The following is a 15,290-nucleotide window of genomic DNA, read 5'->3' as shown; positions in this document are numbered from 1 at the left end:
AAGGGTAGACTTTAAATTTGTGTTTAGTTCAAGGATAGAACAAAACAAGTAAAAAAAGAAAAAATAGTGTTCAGAGTATTTATATAATATATACAAGAGAAATATGCTTTAAAGAATAAAAGAGAGTTTAAATGAATGTTTATTTATGATCACAAGACTAACTAATAATGGCATCAAGAAAAAAGTGAAATTCTCCCATTTCTACCCATGTATGAGAAAACCATGTCAGAAATGAGAAAGTAGATGTAGTGAGTAGCACTGGCGTTTTGCAAAACTATTTGGAATTTTCCCCTAGTAGTTATTGTTCTGCGTAATAGTGTAAAATTAAGTCTAAGACATAATAAGTATGCCAGACATTATCTATCAGTTCATCAAAAGTAGGAAAAATGCAAGAAGTAGGAAAAGAATTTTGACTCATGTCAGATTTGGGGAAAGAATTACATGTCTTGCTTAATTATTTGACATCTATATATATGAATGAACACCATGACATTTGTATAGTATGTTTCTGTTTATGAAGACCTTGCACACTCATTATCTGATTTTTTATAATTACACACATGATTTATAGTAATATGACAAATTATTTTTGGTATTCTATACTCTGTACAGTGTAGTAAATCAACGCTTTATTTCTAACTTTCAAAGAATGATATTATGGTTGTCAAAACGTTGCTCCCAAATATTTTCAGATGACTTCTGGTCACATGGTGAGATTGTGTTTCTTGGCCCTCTTGTGGTTGGGGGTGGGGGTGCATAGGACTAGTTCTGCCCATTGAGTCACAAATGGAAGCAACATGTCACCCAGATGTGAGCGACTAATACTTGGTGCAAGACCCTCTAAAGATCTCCCTCCCTTTCCCTGTAGCATGGCAATTCACAATATCAGAAATAGTGGTCCCTCAATCATCCTAGCCTCTGAAGGATTATAAAGACCATTTCTGAATTCTGAAGGATTACCAAGAACATCCTGCCAACCTACAATAGAAATGTATGCTTGGGTAATTGAAATAAGCCTTTGTTGTTTTAAGCCATTGAAGCTGTGGGGTAATTTGTTATTGTAGTCGATCCTAGCCTGTACTGACCCAGACTGGTATGTTTTAATAACTGACCTTAACAGAGTATCTGCTTTATCAAAGTCAAATAAAAATACAGCAAAAGACAATAACTGCTGAACTTTTCCGAATCTTTGACAATTTAGAAAATCAGAAAATCCCGGTTCTTCAGGAAGGTAATTAGAAATTTTGATTAACATTGTGTACTATGGTAGAACTCTTATCTGTAAATAGTATGGTGTGTTCACGAAAAGGAGGGAATTCACTGGGTTAAATCTTTTGGAATAGTCCAAAAGTAATTCTTTGAATAAATATCACTTATTTGTTTGTCATTTGTATCATGTAAATTAGAGAATATAGAATTTACGAAGCATGGTAATTATGCCAGATTTCTGAATACACAGAAGTCTGATTTATAATGACATGTGGTTTTTTGTTACAGGTGTGTCTGTTCTCTATATCACCTTATAATGACTTAATCAGATATGTGACACTACTATGTGTGGTTTAGAGACATAGGTTAAATTTCTTTCTGTCAATAGCCTTATTATAATTTTTTCTATGATATATATAATCAACAAACAACATAGTAATATCCTTCATTTCGTACTTGTAAGCCATTTTTTGGCTCTATATAATAATAGCCTAAAATAGAATATAAACCAGAATACTTATTACATGGTAATAATTTCTATAACATCTCATATTAATTATAATTCTTTCCCAAAAGAGACAATATAGGACATCTGTGAATTCTTTTTTAATCTGGTAGGGAAATAGCAGCAAATTATAAATAACCAAAATGTACAGTCTGTAACAAAGACAGAGCTGAGAGAGGCCACTGGAATTCAAAACATGGTTATCTCAGAGGGCAAAGGAACAGTGAAACTGACATTGGACTGTGTGATACCAGAAAGAGGAAGAGAAGCTTGTTTCTCTTTGCTTCTGGGACAAAGCTAATGTATAAGGAGCTGTAACACAAAATACCTCCCAGGTACTACAGCCCATTCCTAACAGAGAAAAGTTCCTTTCCGGTGAGGGAAAAGGAGAGGAAAATCCTTCCATCATCCCCAGTGCAGCAAAAGGACTGATCATTCATACTTCTTCCCCTTTCCATTCCCGGCCATCCTTTCTTTACCATGTGGGTCCTCAGGCTATAGACCGTTGCTAAAGCAAACGCCATGATCACAGCTGACTCCACTGCGATTTCCTAACCCCTCACCAGGAGACCCTTGGAATCAATGGGCAACTACCACATTTTCTCAAGGTCTAATACCTCTTCAACTGAAAGAGGCACATGTTTTTATAACAGCTTGTCAAGAAAAAGAAATACTTCCACATTAAAAAGAGACATCAAGTTTTAGATGCATCCTTACATTTAGATGTGGCAGGGCGTTGAGGGGGCAGTCTTGGAATTTCACCTTAAAACCAAGAAACTAGGTAAATCCTCAATTCCCACGTTTGTCCAAACTTTTCCTCAGTCCGTTCAGCCTTCTTAAGGAAATCACCTGCTCTTTCACTGAGAAGTTCAAGGTCATTTGAAATGCACCCCCTTCATCCTTTATTGCTATCTCCACCTCAGAATTTAATGCAACTTCCCAGATTCCATTTTCACTCTCTCCTGTCTCGTCGGCACCCACCTCTCCTCTGTGGAATCCTCTACACCCTATCTCTTCCCAGGATCGGGGCTTCGGTTGCGGACTTTTCAAGCTAACATGCTCACTCCTCCTTGCCCTTGACTAAATCCAGCCTGGCTAGCCTTTAATTTAAAAAAGAACCTCTCTCAAGCTGCTTCCTCCTCAGGCTACCATTATATCACTCTGCTTCCCGTCACTCCCTAGTGCTCTTGAAAGAGTCCTCTATGCTGACCACCTCCACTTCCTCACCACCCACTCACTCGTTAATCCCTTCCAATCTGGCCCCCACCCTGACTCCTCTCTCATAGGTCGCCGGCAAGCACCCACTGCCAAATCCAACAGCCTCTGCTCAGGCCTCTCACTGTCCCCGCTCTAGCAGCGTCTGACACCAGTGACCACACGTCTGTGACATTTATTTATTTATACACGGCCTGATTCCAAAAAGGAAAAAACAATGGCTTGTAGCAATACATAAAATAGAGGGAGAGCATCAGTGAAAAGTAGGTGACCCCCAAAAGGGAAGGGATCCAAAAAGAAAGAAGGCTAAAACCAAAATGCAAACCATCATGCCATCCTCAACCTGGAGCAATGTGAGACATTTAGCAAAGCCTGGAGACATTTTTGGTTTTCACAACTGGGGAATGCTACTGGGAGGAGGCAGAGGTAATGCACAGCCCTTCCCCCTACACCCAACGAAGAATTATTCGGCCCCGAATGTTAAGAGTGCCAAGCTTGGGAAATTCCGCCACACAGTCTGATAAGGTATGTGCAGTTCTCTTCTGTCTAACTTATCTAAATATTAGATGTAGCTAACAACCCCTTCCTCAAAAGGCTATCCTCTACTCTCATTCACAACCCTGGACTCTGCTGGAGCCCTAACTCACTCAGAACCCTCTCCGGTCTATCCTAGGTCTCTTGAAGATCCCATTTCCTTAAATGCCCCATCCACAGAGCAACCCCCATTACCTTCCCCAAGTAAAGTAAATCCCCCTATGATACCCTTCAGAGTGGCCTGTGCTCTTCCTTCATGGACAATTGTAATTCGCTAATTAATTGATTAATTGGTCATGTGGTTACAGATTTGATGCCTAGACTAGAAGCTCTGTGAGGATGGGGATTCACGCATCTTATGCACATAGTAGGCTCCCCAAAAATGTGTGGAATGCTTGTGCTGGTCTGACAGAATTTTTCCCAGTCACTTATCAACCTATCTGTGTTTTTCCAGTGTTATCTATTTCTAAATAACCTCCAAAATCAGTTTGCTGAAAAACAGTTGAAACTCAAAATAATTTCCTCTACTGCTGTTCTAATTTATAGGTTGGTTGCAAATCAATGTTCACACCAAAGCTCCAGGAGAACCTGCTAAAACTCAAGCAAAGGATTCTGGTTTCTCAGTAAGTGGCCAATATCGCCAGTAACACCACAAGGTAGTACCAGCAATAGCATCTATGTGTCCATGGCATCTTCCCTCTAGAGGGCTCCCAGAACCCTCCACAAACTCTCTGCAGGGATAAATAAGAAGGGTCTTTAATGGATATCACCTCTCATCTGACTCCCAGACATTTCTCCACCTCGTTCTGCCTACCCCGCCACATATCAGGCAGGAGACTTGGGCTTGATTCCACTTAAAAGAACTGAGAAGTTTAGGGATAGAGACCATAACTACCCGTATTGGAAAGATATCTGTGGTCTGAGTTCTAAGCTTCTCCTATATCCTACAGAATGAAGATCTCAGCACGAGAGCGACCACGTGTGGTCATTTTCCAGGGACTGGAACATGAAGATACTCAAAGGGTCAAGTACAGAAAAAGTTACTATCAAGTTCCAAAGGTAAAGTATAAAACTGATTTTAGGTAATGGATGTTTCCAATTTTTTCAAAGAGATCGTTTTCAGTATAATAGTAGTAGTAACAGTAGCAGTAATAGAAACAACAACGAACATTAACTGAGCACTTATTATGTGCCCTCTCAACACTAAACTGCAAGCAGTATCTTGTCTAATCCTCACAAGGGTTCCACATGATGGGAGCCATCAAAGGCTAAAAGAGGCTTAATCCAGCACAGCTGAGCCAACTTCCTCTCTGAAGATTTAGCTAAGTGGAAAAAGTTGTGGGTTCTAGAAGAGTTATAGGGAGTTTATTTCACTCAAATGGGACAACAAAACGAAGTAGAATCCAATCCCTGATGGTGGGCCATTCCACGGTGATCCAAAGGCCCGGTAATTCAAGCGGCTGTTGTAAAGGCAGGCACCCCTCCCCCTTCCTTCTGAACTAACAAGCCTGAACATCGGGTGGGCAGGATGCATCTGGCTTACTTCCAGGGGAAAGTTCCAGGTTAAAATGACCAACACTGATGTATTTCAAGGATGGTGAGGAAAGTAGTTCAAACTATTCCAAGTGGAAATAATAACAATAATGACGATGAAGATGATGGTGAGGGGACTCTGCGAGTATCTTGGTGAGGAACGAAAGCCCATAGCAGGCATAATGGCCGAGGGAGAGTCGCTTCTCTGTAGGGAGGTAGATGGGTCCCCCCTTGTCAGATAGAGCAGAGGACCCCCACACTCACCTGGGAGCAGCCCGGGGCACTGCAGACAAATGGCCTCTCCTGCTCCAAATTCATCTTGGATTCTTCATAAATCTGAAGGACCAGAGGAGGGGGAGGAAGAAAAACAGAAAGCCATGAATATCTTCTGCTGCCACCCAAGAAACATGAGACAGGCAACCGTTCGCCCCACTAGCAATTCCCAAGATAAAACGAGAAAAACATGAACACGAACGCAGGTCCTGCCTTGCCGAAGTCCATTAGGCTGGCTCCCTGCAGGCCGGGTTCCTATTCCATTTTCTTGAGCCCATATTTACTGGACTTTAAAAAAAACTTTCACTGGGTTGTTGCTTTGGAAAACCATCTGGACTATGTTATTACCAGATAAGACCCCGCCCGCACCAGCAGATTCCAAAGCAAAGTTCCCACCTGTCCTTTGGAACAGCAAGGGAAGGGGCAGTAGCTGGGCAGTCATTCATGTGAGATCCAACCTGAGCAGCAGATCAAATGATTCGCCCATGATCACCCTGCCCACCAAACTTCAGGATGACCAAGGGATGCAAAGTAGCGCCGCAGCCAGCTTAGCAAACGGCCCGGTGGCAGCCATGCTCTTAAACGCCCTTTCATATCAGGCATTCGATGATGCTTCAGCAAAAATTATCCAAGTTATGTAGGAGTAAATGAAAATCAGAAAAGGCAAAAACACATTACATTGAATATTTTGTTAAGTTAGTTTTACAGGCTGATTTGAAATTAATATGAGATTAAAGCTACTGCCCTTCTGATCTAGGTAAGTTATCTGGAATAAGGTACTTTGTTAAATTTTAATGTGGTCTTTTCTTATGTAAGGTTTAGGTTCTAAGGTAAGTTCATTAGGCAAAAATTAGACATAGTCAAACTTGCCTTTGCAAATTCTCCCAAAAGACCCTAAAAGTACAGCATACATGGTTTTGTGGTTACCAATCTATACAGTAACATAATTTTTTTTAATATCATAGAGAGTACTATATAAATTTGTTACACAATTTAAATCATTTCTAAATCATACTTTTTGCCAATTTCAGAGTTGACGTTATAGAAGCTGTGTGGCTCTGTTATGGAACTGAAGCCTGCTGCTTTGTCTCTGAGCACAGGAAGCAATTTGCTTCTTTAAAAAATGTTACTTGTAAGTGATTCCAAGAGTCCCAAGTCCCTTCGCTTCTGAATAAGAGAGCTCTGCTTCAACTCGTGGAATAATCGCCCTTTGTCCCAGGAAGCTTTATTATCTCAAACAAAACAAAACGAAACAAAACAAAACCTCCAATTTGTATGTCATTATACCCTTTCCCCAAACACTAATATATTTGACATATATTCTTTGGGAAATAGATGCATATTTTCACTTTTATGAAACACAAAGTGAAAAGACTGGCTGTAGATAACACTGTTAGTCAGATATTAAAAACAAAACAAATTTAAAATACAAACTCTCCTCATACCACTATTTCTCCTAATTTCGACCTAATTTCTCCTAATTTCTCCTATAGTTTTGACCAAGCAATGCCCTTTTCAATCTCCATTTGTAATACTTTCTATTGGTCACCTCTCAATACAGTGACTTACCATAATTTTACAGCTTTCCTGTATCAGCCATATTGTTTAAACTCTTCTACTCTATTATATTTAGAAGGAGGAAAAAAAAAAAACACAAATAGCTTTAGAAGCTTTCCACTTGCCCTTGTCTGAAAAAAGTCATGAGCAATTAAAATAACGTGTCATATCCCATTATTCATTTGATTTTGCCATCAATTATGGAGAGCGTCCCTCTTCTCTTCTGTAAATGCTGATAACTTCCTTCTAAGCCTCAAAATAAAGGGTGACTTTAAAGCTAAGAAAATGATTTTGATCCAAGATAGGATAAACAACAGGGTAATTGGGTTAGTCGTTAATTAAATATGCCTTGTTTTTCTAGTAAATTTTTTAAAGTGCTTTCCTGGAACTTTTCTGTCTCTGTGGCCATGATCTGCCTGACCATTGCCAGGTCACTTAATGCTTCAGGCCTCAATTTCCCCTACTTTACAATTGGGGTTTGAATATCCTTCATTCCCGTGTCACACTGATCGGTTAGGAGGCCTGGAAGACATTTCCAAATTATGGAGAAAGATCTGTGTGTTTAAATGTGCGTGTTTGGAAGTGGGAGAGGGTTTTATGGGTAGCATTCCTGGAACTTCGCTCTAATACTAACTATTCTCTATAAAAAAGAATTTGCTATAAGATGAGTCTGTCTTGGACACCACATAAGAACTTTAGTTGCCAAAGTAACAAAAGAATACCAATATTAGTAATATTACTAAACAATATTAAGATTACGTGACAGTAAAATGGGAAAGTTCCATATGAATGCATTTATAGCCTACATCTGAAAATAGTAATTGGCGATAACAATTAGATTAATGGCCAACTAATAGAAATGGTCAAGATTGGAAGGACGACTGTTGAAGGTTAAAGGAGATTCATTTATAAGCCAAAATGAGGAAAGAGATTGACTGAGCCGGGCCAGTATGAAGAAAAAGTATTTTCCTACCATAATCACAACTCTAACCCAAACCCAGTCCATCAAAATGCTGACTTTTTCCATAAATCCAGGCTCATAATGGTAACAGTTTAGCAATTCTGCTTGATATCAACATTAGCTACCTTATATTAATTATTAGTTATAATTTGCATATGAGCTGCAACAAATATCATGGAATTATACTTTGATGCTGGTACTTAGAGACAGAACAAGCTCCATCTGTATTTACCCTATCTCAGTGATCCTTCACAGTATGGATGTTACATTGAGAGGAATACAATTGATCAGAGAAACACAGAGTCTGCCCTCAAATAGTTTAGAGTTTAGTCATCAATATGTTCACCTGTCATTTTACTATTTTATTTTTTAAACATAAATGAATCTGTATCAATTTATTACATACTATGGATCCTGTGAGCTAAATGTTTTGGCAACATGATATTGAAATAAAGGTCCTTCAGTAAAATGGCAGCTGCTAAAATAAGTTTTAGGTGATTAATAAAACTTATTAATCACTTAACTGAGGTGAGTGGGTGTGGAGATATAGGTGTGTGAACCTCAGCTGCTTTAATCTGAGGCTTTACAGTTCCCACATTTAGCCCTCTGCCAACAGCACACCCTTGCTCATTCCTTTCTGTGTGGGTGTTTGAGATAGTTTCACTAAATGTTACTACGCTACCATGCAGGGTTCATTACTTTTATCAACTAGTACGATCTGGTCTGATGTATTAGTCAAGAGCCATAGTCCATACTTTTATGGTCTATTATTACGGTTCTTTCCTAGCACATATTGTAATAATTATTCTCTCAGACTCATACTAAAGCCCTGCGTATATTCTTTTATCACCTATCAAATGAGGGCAAATTACTCAGACGTGATTTTGGCCAGGTTGTTCTGCATTTGGTCCTCAGAAGTCAGGCCCCATCCTCTCATTTCCCATTCAGTTGTTTTACTAGCTGAGATGTTTTAATGAACCAAGTGTGTTTGGCAATCACCATACCCCAGGCTCCGCTGCATAGAGCTGACACAGTAGGCGTTCAATAAACATTTGTGGAATGGATAATGAATCCTGAATCATCACAATAAGGCACCCCAAACGGCTTGCCTTTTCTCTACTCCCAAGGGAGAGGTTCTCAAATTTTTGGCCCAGACCAAGTTTTCAGCAAAGCACGAGATTGTGCAGGCCACTCATTCCACCTGTTCCCAGTTATGTCCAGAAAAGAAGTGTCACCAGATTTAACAGGAAAAAAAAAAAATCCAAGTTATTTTTGGTGAAAACAATGAGGTGAAACCAGTTTTAATTAAATGTCACATATAAATATAATAATTCATTATAAAATGAACTTCGTAATATGCCATAGACCTCAAAACCACTGAAGTCCAGTCTGTCAGCAATGTGTGGGCTACTCTGACCCCCCGGAGTGCCCTCTGAGAAACACTGAGTGACCTCGTAACTCTGATTAGATGCAGTCATAACTGTGGCAGACTATCTAATCATTTAAAAGTTTCTAAATAGTACTATTTTTCGTTCCTCTTTTCCAAAGTTCAGACTCAATGCTCATTTAAATGCCTCATGAGTCTAATTTCCCTTCAAATTTTTGGAAAACAACACAAAACCCTAATAACAAACCCTAACAGTGTATAAAGTGAGCAGAGGTTTTTCGTAGTTGACAAGGAGATGACAGGCTTGATTTATAATTCAAACCCTCAACTGCCACTGGATTCCTCTGGCCTCGCAATGAGCAAGAATCTCTTTCATTGTTCAGTGTTTGACCCCTCAAATTCCTCCTGGTGTAAAATGGGAAATCTTCCACAATGGCTGATGCAATCCATTCAAAGTCTTTGCCAGCTACTTAGGGATATCCTTGGAACTACCATTTCGTGAAGGGCAAACACTGCAAAAAACAAATGTTACTGAAAACTTGGATAGTCTGCACAAAATACTGTAAATATGTATTTTAAACTGAAGGGCAACAACGAACCCAAAGGGGAAAAAACCTATATCATCTGGTTTGCTGTAATCAGTCAAGAGTGGTGCTTCCCCATCTAAGTAGGAAGGTATTACTGATCCTTAGTAAACATTAAACTCTAATCTTAGTGGAATGGCACAAATTTCCCCCAGTAACAGTTGATAGAGACATACAATAGCATGGGATTTGGAATAGCAAAACTCTAAAAACGTTTGAATCTGAAAATGTGGCATGTACTGTTATCGACACCAAAAGTTATGGGACTTCAAAGATGCAAACTGAAACTAAATATAAATAAGCACTAATCATAATATCGATACACCCCAGTCGGCTCTGGTATTGTTAATCTGGATATGAATGCATTATAGATCTGAAAGAGGGGGTGTGAATTTTAATAGTGATGTTAACAACATCTGTCGGCATTTATCACCCTACTATGATTGTGGAGAGAGTCTTCTTGGCAGGACTCACATGAAACAGCCCTGCTACCTTGTCGAGCTTACTAGGCTGCTAAAAGGGCTCTAGAGGAGGAAACTGGTCCTTCCCAAAAAGCCAGGAACAGCTGACAAACAGGAGCATCTTGAGTTAATCACACTGCGTGATAATCCAGATTAGTTTTACTTTGTTTCTGGGAACAAAGATAGTTTATTAACTAAATTAGTTAAGGGCATAGCCAATTTGTACTTAGTCTTTCTGGAAAAAAAAAAAAGGCAACTATCTCTCTCAACATATTGGTCAGAAAGGCAAAAGCCCCACGAACAATAATAACCCAATAAAAATTCACGAACAACACAGTCTAAATTATTTTATTCTAAGATGCCTAATTCAACTTCAAAAGCAAGGATGCAGCATGGTTCTCCCAGCACATGGCTGGCTGCTAGGAAGGAGTTATGTATTCAACTTGGGGCAAAGATTTTCTTTCTTTGGGAGAGATATTGTCCCTTTCACTATCTTATTTGCTCATCTGTAAAACAGGATCATCTTAGTAAAACATAAAACGAGACCATTTAAAGAGATATTTGAAAAAGTAATTAATGGTAGCTAATTGCAAAATAAAAGTAAAATCTTTTATTTCAAATATAGCTCTATTTTTCAAACCTGAATATTATAACTTCAAAATGAAAAATAAATACCTCGAATTTCAGTCCAAGAAAATTAGTTATTTTGTTGAGTATGTCTTTGTATCCCACTCTGCATCTGTGTATGTCTCTCTCTCTCTTGGTTTTTCTATATATCCTCTCTCTAAAACTCTCTCTCTCTCTTTATATGTCTATTTCTCTGGTTGTATCTTTGTTTTGTTATGTATGTCTTTCCCTGTCTCTCTTTGTCTCTCTTTGTCTCTCTTTGTCTCTCTCTCTCTCTCTCTCTCTCTCACACACACACACACACACACACAATTTATCAGATGTGTTCTTACTAGCTTTACTGGTAAAAAGATCTAGTAGGCTTGTTTCCTGTTTCAGTGTTATTCTTGATGTGGGCTGCAGCTAGAATCTGAATTTCATTGGGCTATTATTATTTGCAGCTGTGTGACCTTTTTAACCCTGCTTTTAAAGTGACATTTCAGCCCTGAAGCTTGAAACGCCTTGAATGCTGCAAAGTTTTCAAACCAGAGATTTACACAGGGAACAAGAGCGAGAGAGGCACTGTCTGTACCTTCTAAGTGAAAATTTCACCAGACCTTGGCGAGAATTGAGTGTATCACTGGGCAGTTCACTGCCAGACTCTCTCTCCAGAAGTCCTTCACTTTACACGTACCGCTGTGGTTAAACGTTACTATTCCATTCAAACCAGAAGGTCACTGCCCTGAAAAGATGCTCACCATCCACTGGTATCCCAAAGGTTCAGAATGTCACACCCTGAATCGAAGACCTCTCTGAGATTACTTCCCACAGTGCACCATGCTAAGAGACTGTCCAAAGTTCCCTTTGAACCAAGCCCGCTGTTCCCAGAAGGAAGGATTTCCGAATAGCTTTGTTTCTGGAAGCTCACCCAGGCTTCACTTCCCAAACGAGGCCCAAACAGGAGAGAGTGTTGGGGACTCACATCCTCTCCTGTACTTCTGCAGAGGTTTGTGGTTTTATTTATGTGGCGTTTATACTGTGTATGAAAAAATATTCCAGTAGGATTGGGTTTTCATGTTAGATTCCTCTTTTTTCTTTCTTTCTTTTTTTTTTTTTAAGTTTTCCATATGTTTCTTTGGAGATGGATGAGTCCTCTTTTCAAAATTGCTAGCTAATTTCTCCTTAGGTTTCACACAGTCCTGCCTTACAGCTTTCCTAGCTACAGGTTCAATACTTCTGAAACACTTGGTAACTAAGCACCAGGGTGTTGAAGGCAGCGGAGAATAAGTCACTGCAGTCCGTGAGTCTGTGCCTGACTGTGTGTATTTAGAGCCTTGTTCCTCCTCTTGCACAATACGTTTTTTGCAGGATATGCCCTACCTCCAAGAAAAGTTTATTTGACATGTATGTAGAGATTCTCAGGTTTGAAAGGAAATTTGGAAGGTAACCAGATCACGGCTTGTTTCTAATGGGGCTGAAGACAGTCTCAGAAGACATGCTGAAAGGCAGCAAACTTTTCCTTCTTACCTGCTCCCAGTTCAAACTGAAGAGAAAAGGAAATGGGGAAAAAGAAAACGAAAGGAGAAAAAAGGTAAAGAAAAGAAAAAAAAGCAAAATTGGAACAAGAGGCGATCAGAGATTTCACTGACATTGTCATCTCTACCTTTCCAGAAAGTCTTCCATTGCAATTTAAAATAATTGCCCCATGAAATCTTGAGAGGAAATACTATGACAGCATAGAAATTGACTACAGAACTAGGTATTTTCTTCGAAATGGTCAGAATCAGTTTGCCTTTAGAAAATCGGGAAAGGATCAGCAACGCGGTTCTTTCTTCTTTTGCTCGACTGTGGTAAAACTTGTCTCTTTAAAATTATAACACATTCCCAGTAGACTATTCTGCCTCTGGATAATTTTTAGTACATTTTGGGTGCATTTGGTTTTTAAACTGTTTTTATGTAAAATCAATATTTTAAAATATTCTGAAAAAAAAAACCACGACTTTCTGGTCTGGGTTTTATTTTCACACATTTGAATGATTTTTATTGGATAGAATTGCTTTTCTTTGTATCCTCGTATCTCCAGCAACAATATACGTTTGGTCCACCTATTGTGTAGGCGGAAGTAATCTTCAACAAATCATCTGAGACATTTTCTTCTTGCGCATGAATCTGAGCTACAAAATGTGAGACTGTATATAAAGACAGTGGTGATCATGCTAGACCTCTGCTTTCTACAGGGCCTGGTAAGAGGCTGTTTCGTCTTTACTCTTAAATCTTAAAATCACCATTACTGACTTACTATGAAAAGACATCTGAGAATGTCTGTGTCGAATTGGGTGATTTTTCCCTTGACTCCAGAAGAAAACTAGGCATTCTCCAGTTCTATCTAGAGGACAGAGCAGTCGTGTTCAGAGTCTGCGCCATCTCACGGTGTCAGCTGAATACAAGGTAAAAATACACTCAAAGACTTGATTCAGATTCCTAACACACTATGCTGCAAATGTCAAGCATGTGAACATCTGACGGTGTTAGCAGGTCACTTAAAGGCCATGTCGAAGCAAAAATCTTATGTCATCTGAAGAGTCTGCCATCATCCTAATAAGGTCCCCTTTCTAAATACTAGCAAAAGGCACACATTCATCTGTCTTCCCAGAGAAGGCATAATTTCCTTTCGTGGCCTAGTAAGGGAATTTGGAAATATACTGAGCCAATTTTCAGTTGCCTCTGTTACGGGGGACACTGCTGACATTCAACTGGGGGGTCAGAGATATAAAAGATTCCATGACGTGCTGGATGGGCAGCCCCGTGCAACGCCACAGTCTCCCAACCCAACAGCCAATAGTGCAGCTTTTGCAAGAGTAATAACAGCATAAGCCCCACTGGGTCATGGTTTAGAGGTGAGAAGCAGGTAAGAGTAAAAGCGAAACAATAAAATCAGAGTCAGCACACAGCAGAGGAGATGAAAAGAAAGGACGAAACCCACCTCCTTGCACTTTGCAAAGAGCTCGGAAAACCTCGGACCAAGTGAAGCTTAGGAGGAGGCTAGACTCAGTGCCAATAAAAACTTTATGAATATTCAAAACAGTATGTGAAGTTATCATCCCTGTTCATTGAGGGGGAGGGAGGGTGGGGACTGCGGCCAAAATTTTAACTCAGCACAAGCATACCCGTTCAAGGTCAATCCATAGAGGACTCAGATGAATAAGCGAGTATAAACTAGAGTAGGTTTTTTTAGATGAATTACCTAGTTTGGCTGCCTATAGCCCCCACCACCCAGTGAAATCACCACATCGTTTTAAGCAGTGTCTACTCAACAGGAACAAAAGAAAGCACTGGCCCAATGTGGAAAAATGGCTCTTGCTCAGATGCCTTTTTATTCCTGATAATTGCCCATTGAGTTTATACTATTTGAAGATAGTTCCATCAAAATGAATGTGCTTTTTCTTTCCTTTGCTTTTTCTTTTTTTTAAATTTAAGTAGAGAACACCACAAGCTTCTAAGTTCTGTTTTCATGTTGCTGGTACTATCTGACAGCAATTCATAGAATGCTTATTAGGGGAACATTGGTCTCCTAATCAACTTCTCAGTGAGGAAACTTAACAGGCCCAAAATTTTTATTTATATATTTATCTATAATATATGACGTTTGATATATATGTTTATGTACGTATATACATATACACACATATAGGTTCACACACACACAAATGCATATATACTTAAGGTTTTTTTTCTCTTTTGGCCTAGTAAGTTTTCTCTTTGGGAAGTTGGAATGTATGTGAGTACAGGTATATATTCATGCACACACATTACAGAGATTATTTCACCTCCATTAACTAGTTTGAGACTCAGAGCTAATAGCTGGTCCCTACCGTATCCCGGGGGAGGATGCTGAACCCACAAGGAGGCAGAGTAAGAAAATCCAGTCCACCTCTCAGCACAAGGTCACCACAGCTAAGGATCATTAAACTTGTATTTTAAAAGTGCAGAAATAAGCTGTATTTTTGAGGATCACTAAGTCATTTCCATAGACTAGAAAAGTCCTTAATGTCTTTCTCCACTTCCCATTAAACAAAAGAGTCACTCACTAAAGCCTACGAATCCTCTAAAACACCCTGAAAAAAGGACACGGCAAGAAAAGGCCTTTTCCTTGAACCACCACCCACGAGAGGTTGCGCTGTACCAGACTCCCGATTCATCAAAAGGTCCGAGCCCTTCACAAACGAATGCGAGGGCCAGCTCCTTCGGTCCCCCAGGGCTCTGCCTCCAGACAACAGCACCATTTTTCAGTCAACACTCCACATCGGCATGGAAAGGGGAAGAGGATTATTTAAATGCCCCTGCTCTCCACAGCCTAGGACCCTCCTTAAGCATGAATGTGGTCTCTCTGCTCAGAGGGTGTAGATCAGGTCCTGGGAAAAACCCTGGACCTGGACTCTTTCAAGGGGGAAAGCGAAAGGGGGAA

General features: G+C 39.6%; 1 protein-coding gene across 3 annotated transcripts in view; it reads right to left on the bottom strand.

The window, feature by feature from the left end:
* CREB5 (cAMP responsive element binding protein 5) overlaps positions 1 to 15,290 on the bottom strand; it is a 379,921-nt gene that overhangs the window by 305,062 nt on the left and 59,569 nt on the right. For all 3 annotated transcript variants that reach the window (XM_039862624.1, XM_039862622.1, XM_039862623.1), the window contains exon 2: positions 5,261 to 5,332. In XM_039862624.1, coding sequence (XP_039718558.1) covers positions 5,261 to 5,314 — 54 coding nt within the window. In that variant the 5' untranslated portion in view covers positions 5,315 to 5,332. The remainder of the gene's footprint in view (positions 1 to 5,260; positions 5,333 to 15,290) is intronic.

Source organism: Pteropus medius, unplaced genomic scaffold (genome assembly GCF_902729225.1).
Source record: "Pteropus medius unplaced genomic scaffold, Ma_sr-lr_union100, whole genome shotgun sequence".
NCBI classification, from domain to species: domain Eukaryota; kingdom Metazoa; phylum Chordata; class Mammalia; order Chiroptera; family Pteropodidae; genus Pteropus; species Pteropus medius.
The sequence above is the reverse complement of the archived record's forward strand: the minus strand, read 5'-3'. Positions and strand labels throughout refer to the sequence as shown.